The following is a 7,055-nucleotide window of genomic DNA, read 5'->3' as shown; positions in this document are numbered from 1 at the left end:
TTAATAACCGTCGGTATAACGGCCACTAAATCAAAATTTCGTGGCGGTCGTGCAACAAACCGCCGGCATATGCAAGTGACACGATTTTCTTCATGTTTACCGGCGGTTCTAAAACCGCTACTATTTTCTATGTTGTTTTCGAGTGGATGCGTGTTGGGCGATTTCAAAACCGCTCGAAACAGAAATAAGGTTTCCGCCTTTCCGGCACAGTTACCGGCGGCTATGAACCGCCGCAATACCAATCAGATAAATTCACACTCTTCGGCGGTTTAAAACCGCCACTAAATAAAGAAAAATAAGAAAAGAAAAGTTGGATTTTTTTAAATAAATCGTAAAGTTTTTTTAAAATATTATAGACCTATTTTTTGTGTTTTTTATTTTTTATTATTTTAAGAGTTAAAAAAAACAATTATCTGCAGAACAAAATAATATATTCATGAAAGTACGAAGAAAACAAATCTCTACAAAGAGTTGTATAGTCTAATTCAAAAAAAGTTTGCTTCAAACCAAAATAATTCCAATCCTACTACATTATTCTCCACTCTATCATTCCACGGAACTCATCCCTGCAGCGATCTCTGGTGGGAGCTCCTCACCCTGGCGTTGGTACACATAAATCAGAGCATCCTCCATCGCCTTCCTCTTCAACTTCTCGCGTTCCAGCTCTGCTTGCAGTTCTAGCAGCTTCCTCTGGGTCTCCTCTACTTGGACTCCGTTGACCGGCGCACGTGAATTCGAACCAAAGAGTTGACTAGGAGTCGGTCCAGCACCCATACCACGTACTCTGCCAGGTTTCTCTTTTCCAAAAACCTGAGCAATGGAATCATTTTGAGACAACAATCTAGAAGACTCATCCTGTTGCTCAATCTCCTCAATTCTCTCCTACAGACACAAATTAGCAAATACAATCATTAAAATATCACACAACTATAAATGAAAAAATTAGTAGTACTTACACCAATTACTCTTGCTTCATCATTGATGTAGGAGCCATCGTTTTTTTGTGCACTTTTATCCATAACTCTCCTCTACCGATGCTTCTCCCTTGTTCTTCCGACTGTATCAACAAAGTTTATACCATCACCATATTATTCCACACAATCAAGTGAACTTAAGTCATAGAAATAGTTTTAAGGTGAGTGAATAAAAAAGTAAAGCATCTTCTTCCATCCGCCGTGCAAAGCTTTTCGACCCACCAATGTGGGTATATAGTTGCTTTGATCGATTAGCCGCATTTTTCTTGCACTTCTCCTGTTGGTTCATCAGAGACAAAGGGCAATTAGAATCTAATTTAAAAAAGACTCAATGCTAAATAATTTGTAATGTTGTGTACCAATGAGTTACTATATTACCTTTGTCTCCTCTTCGGCGCGATAGTTAAGGAACCATCTCCAATGCTCTCGATCGATTCTAGGCGGACGTTGCTCAATGTTTTCTTCAGTCATAAGTGTTGGCTCATAAAAAGTATCGTACAACCTCAGCATTCTTTCCTTCCAAGACTTCCCCATACTTTTCAAAATATTTTTCTTGATAGTTCCTTCAATATCTTCATCAAAGTGGAAAATTTGCTACACAGATAATAATTATTGGTCAAAAATTATAAGAATAAGCATATTTAACTCAAAGGGGATATCAACATTTACCTTGATGCATTCGTTGTAAACCTTGTCTTTAGTGGTAATCTTACGCCAACTTCTTTCACAGGTAGGAAATTTTCCATAGTCAGTTCCCAACAGACCAAGCACGCCACTCAACAGTCCAGCTTCGTCTCCAATTGCTTGCTTTGCCCTGTTGAACCTCAGCACGATCTTCCTACCGTTAGGCCGTTCCATAGCCTCTCTCACGCTTAGTCTTGCTGGCTTGATTGTGCCGTCAGAATCTACATGTCAAGTATAATACGTCATATGTGTATCCATTGTGGACAGCATGCGAAAAAATTAATATATAGCATAGAGTCTAAATTTGATAGACAAAGAAAAATTATTAAATACATTACCGATTATCTTAACTGCCCAAAACTCTATAGTCTTGCGTCTTTTGTGACGCTGAGCACTAGAATCAACAGCGGGGTCATCAGCTTGTTGATCAAGTGAATCTACGTTATTTGCATTGGCTGCCAAGTTTACGTGGCCTGGCTCCGAATTCTGAATGTTAGTTGTGCTCGTTTGTGGAGCATGCCTTGGTACACTGCGTAGAGGAAGGAACGGGCGTGCAGTTGCAGGGACACTATCACCGTGGGAGCATTTCAGAGTCGTGGGTAGCTGAAGCCGGAGATGGAGCCGTGTGAGGTTGCTGACATCCTGGTCCTAACAATAAAAGGGATCCACAAATAACTGGCCTCAACCTCGAAGGGATCCACATCAACCTTCATCTCTTTCTTGCCATCATCGAATTTCAACCGTCCCTCCATTATCGCTTCTTGAATTAAGTCCCTGAAACGGACACAACTGTTAGTCGAATGACTTGTTGCTTGATGAAATTTACAGTAAGGCTTTCCTTTTAAATCTTTCACAGAAAGCAAAGTTCTACCCTCAGGCAAAATTAATTGTTTATCTTTAAGCAACACATTAAAAATCTAATCAGATTTCGAAATATCAAAACTATATTTCTTTCCACTTTTCAGTTTTGAATCATTCGACTTTTCATTATTGGCTGTTTCTTCAACAAAGAACAAGCATATGGAGGACCTTTTTAAAGTTCGGCCAAATCGACCTCTGTTTCGAAATCGAATTCCTCCTCTAAGGACTCCATGGTTACATAAGCGACCTTTTCTTTTCGAGTAAAGGATTTACTCTTTGATCTTTGTTCATTTCTATACTTTTCTTTCTCTTTTTTCATGAGTTCAGTTTGTCGAACCTTCTCAGCCAAATGGGCTAAATCAGGAATATGCACATTGAGCAGTTTTCTGCGCATATAGAATCCTAACCCCATAGTTGCTATTTTCACTACCTCACTTTCGGGTAATGACACATAGCATCTACTCCTAGCGTTTTTGAAACGTATTAAATAATCATCGATAGTTTCACCATTTTCACGTTTCAAAGCCACTAGATTAGTAACTACTACATTCATTTCCCCTCGATAAAATTGAGCGTGAAAAGCAATTTCTAACTGATTCCATGTTGTAATTGAATTCGGTCTAAGATTCAAAAACCAAGTAAATGCATTCTTCGTCAACGAAGAAGGAAAAAACTTCATTTTCAAATTTTCATCATTAGCTAAGTTTCCAATCTCAACCAAATAACAAGCAACATGTTCACTAGTTGATTCTCCAACTTCACCAGCAAATTTTGTGACTATTTTTGGACTTTTTACCCCTCTTGGCACTTCAGCCATATGAACAACTTGGGAAAAAGCAAACACAAAATGTGGTCGATTCATAAAACCAACATTAAGCCCAACTCGATTCAAAACTTCTTCCACAATTCTAGTGACTTGATAACGTTCACCACCATGATTAGCACGTAACCTGGCTAAAACATCATCAGCATTTTGACCTCGGGGAATTACATAAGGGTTTTGTTGATTTAAAACATTGTTTTCATTTTGAAAAACATTTTCTATTCCTTCATTATTTCCCCTGGCATTATGCCTTTCACCATCATCATAATCAACAATTCAAGCAATCCTCTCGACTTGTCTAGCAAGATGTTGAAATTTTGATTCATGATCGGCCATCATAGGATTCAGAATTGTAGTCATCTGTTGGGTCAATAAATTAACTAAGTTATGGTGATTTTCCTCCACTTGTTGTCGATATACTGCCATTGAATTAGCAGCATTCAAAGTAGAGCCCACATTATAATCACGAGAATACTCAGAATATTGCTGTGGGTTTTGAGTATTATTAACTCTATTTGCATTCCCAAAGCGGATAGGTGGGATAAAACCATCCCACCGGTGGGGTATAACCAGGAGGAAAACCATAGGGAGGCCAACCAACGGTTAATGGAGGCTGATACAGTGGCGTAGGGCCATGTGGACGAATATTACGTCCAACATTTCCAGTCTGAATAGTTATAACTACTATACTTTCAGTTCCAATTGCAGCCTCCGATCGTGAGGACACGTCGACTTGTTGCACAGATATTGGTATGCTATCATTAGTGGATGAACCACCATTCACAATCAATATCTCATCAGCCATGTGAATGATTTTCCCACTCTATAATCGCATACACTAAGTAATACTGGAAAAAAGGTTGTTTGACACACTTCAATTTAAAAACTGTCCCACCAGGCGTGCCAATTTGTTTTGTCAATTTTTAGCAAATCGATGGTGGTTCGATATCTAGTGATTTGGGAGCGAAACCTACTCCTCTTTGCAGGTACCAGTTTTCTAAAAGTGCATCAAAGCATCTTCGATTAGACCGGAATTGGGAATAAAAATAAATTAAAATTGATAAATCAAAGAAAAGAATAAAATGAAGATTTTTGAAAAGAAAATATATTGAAAACAGAAATGTTTGTGTTGAAATTAAAGGAAAGCGATAAAATGCCTTTGACTGGATCAAAGGACTTTGAATTAGAAGTCAACAATACAAAAATGTAAATTGGACAAAGATGAAGATAAAAAATACTTGGAAAATAGATTTACTTGAAACATAAAGTTTACAGAAAAATAAACTGAAAGAATGAAAGAGGATGGAACCCTACAGAAAAGTTACTCGATTGCAGACTCAGGAATTCCCTGGGATGTGAGTATGCTTGAGTATTTTCTGAGTAAAAATTCCAACCCTGATTTGCTAAGGCTTCCTAATATTTATAGTCTGCCTTTAGTAACTAGCAATTAATTATAATCAATTACAATTAATTACAAATTTGAACTTTTCAAATACTTTCCCCTTGATAACTGCTCCCGCCATTTGATTGGAGACGTTTCCCATGATTTTCTCATGTGATAAAAGCTTTTAACCACTCCACTACAGTGACTGTTCAATCTTCCATTCAAATGCTCAATTCGATTCCCCCTCTCGAAAAGGTTTAATCGAATAACAAGTTATTCGAAATCCAACTAGCGCTCATTATTCTCGATCCTTGCTTATGCATGCATCTTCGAGAAACTGTCTCTAACTCATTTCGAATCGATTTGCTTTCATCGAATAATATTTTTTCGATCAACAGACCCTGACCAAAATTCTTGATTAGGCCTAAAAGGTCATTCATCTCGTTGGAAATAAATTGAATCTAATCAATTTTCATCTGATAGTACTATACATTGACATAATTATAGGAGAATTAACTTTAGCGAGATAACAATATAGTATTTAGTTACCACAGGAATATTTTTATATATAAAATTATCAATCAATTATGTATGGCTTATGATAAAAATAATATATTCAACATGGATATTGTTTGTTAGGTAAAAGATAACAAATTGACAAAGAAAATTGATTACAATGGGTATATTCATTTTAAGAAATATTTTTTTATATAATACTATAAAAAAATATCATGGTCACCCTAAATTATTACAGGTTCAACTTCCATCGGTAGTGATAGAATGTCTAAATTGAGATATTTTCGGGCTATAATATTCATCAAAAACAATTAATGAAACACTCATCTATACCTTCTCATTTTGAGTACATTTATACATAAAAAAAAAAAAAAGAAAAAAAGAGTTGAAATAGTAAAAGTGATAAAAAAATAATGATTCTTATAATTTTATATGGCTATCTATATATAGAAGACTAGAAGACCATAATTAATTTATATTTATTACATTCAATTTGAATAAGTAAAAAAATCATATTATTTTAGTTTAATTCTTAATTCACATTATTTGAATTTAGCTCAATATATATGATTTGATTTGATTTAATTATTAGTGAAAAATATCTCAAGAACCTATTTTATTCATAGATTTATTATTTTTATAATTAATAAATTAATCTAATTAATTAATTAATACAGATAATTAGTATAATTAATTTAGTTTAATAAATTAAAAAATAAATTAAAAAAATACTAACAGAACATTAAAGGAGATAAATTAAAAAATACTACCAAATTAAAATTGATATAAATTATAATAAATTATGTGTTTTTAAATATCTAATAAAATTAATTAGTTGATATAGTTAATTTATCATAATAAATTGTATTTAATGAGTTAAAAGAAATAAATTGCTAAACACTCTCAAAAGCATGTCACGTCAAGTCCATCATTAAATGTAGAAACTTGGTTTTTATATAATAGAATAGATGAGAATATGATATCTGACATACTTTAATTATAAAATTAATAATATATAATAGATTTTTTATGAATCTTTATTGCTTGTTCGTTGCTAATTTTTACGTAATTACTTAATAATTTCCGCCTATAAAACTATCAACTACCTAATATTATGGTTTAGTTAATAAGAATAATGACATTAATATTTTTTCATAAGTCTTGTTATTATTTATAATTAGGAAAGAGTCATAAATAAATTTATTTCCTTAATGAATGTTAATTTTGTTGTGAAATTCTATATATTATTACCTTTAAAATTTTAGCGTAATTGAGTCTAATTTATATTTTGAAATGAATTTACTCAAAAAAATTAATATGTAAATCACATTATTATTATTACAAAATTACTTTATAAACATAATTAATGGTGCTTACTTAAACTATTATATTTAGCTTCTGGTGATATTAAAGACAACCTATTTTATTATCGAGGAATGCTAGGGGGCCAGCAACTTTTGTGATTTGTAGCCATCAAATAGCCATCAATGATGGTTTTAATGGTGTGAGATTTCATCCAATGGTTCACTTTTCTTTGCTGGTTACATGCTGGCCAGAATTTAACAAAGTTGCTGGCCCCTAGACTTTTCCTTTATTATCTTGTGCCTTCAAACTCAAAAAAAAAAAAAAAGAGAACTCAAAAAAACTAAAAAGGCTTAATATGTTCATAAATTCGCGGACCTGTAAATTAGAAACACAAGACAGCCAATCCGAAATGTCACAAAATCCCCCGCTCTTCGGGGATGTCCTCAGCGCCGAGGAACCTGTACTAGGGTGTATGTGCGACTCGTTTAGATCATAGACTATGCATGGG

The 7,055-nt window shown here is 34.0% G+C and overlaps 1 protein-coding gene across 1 annotated transcript; it reads right to left on the bottom strand.

Annotated features, from left to right (window-relative positions):
• Positions 1 to 531: 531 nt before the first annotated feature.
• On the bottom strand, positions 532 to 1,861 carry LOC140178820 (uncharacterized). Its single transcript, XM_072216081.1, has 4 exons — positions 1,644 to 1,861; positions 1,353 to 1,568; positions 957 to 1,251; positions 532 to 882 (listed from the first exon to the last, which is right to left on the bottom strand). Exons 1-3 carry the CDS (start codon positions 1,830 to 1,832, stop codon positions 1,117 to 1,119), a joined length of 540 nt encoding a protein of 179 aa, XP_072072182.1. The 5' UTR covers positions 1,833 to 1,861; the 3' UTR covers positions 532 to 882; positions 957 to 1,116.
• Positions 1,862 to 7,055: the final 5,194 nt, after the last annotated feature.

Source organism: Arachis hypogaea, chromosome 14, assembly GCF_003086295.3.
Source record: "Arachis hypogaea cultivar Tifrunner chromosome 14, arahy.Tifrunner.gnm2.J5K5, whole genome shotgun sequence".
In the NCBI taxonomy this organism is placed as follows: Eukaryota; Viridiplantae; Streptophyta; class Magnoliopsida; order Fabales; family Fabaceae; genus Arachis; species Arachis hypogaea.
Note: the sequence above shows the minus strand (reverse complement) of the source record. Positions and strands in the feature narration are given on the sequence as shown.

Excerpts from the sequence above, each read along its gene's own strand:
- LOC140178820 (XM_072216081.1), bottom strand. The coding sequence starts at position 1,832 with ATGGAACGGCCTAACGGTAGGAAGATCGTGCTGAGGTTCAACAGGGCA. Across the intron at positions 1,569-1,643 it reads TTTACAACGAATGCATCAAG|CAAATTTTCCACTTTGATGA; the intron begins GTAAATGTTGAT and ends TTATCTGTGTAG. Across the intron at positions 1,252-1,352 it reads GCGCCGAAGAGGAGACAAAG|GAGAAGTGCAAGAAAAATGC; the intron begins GTAATATAGTAA and ends ATGAACCAACAG.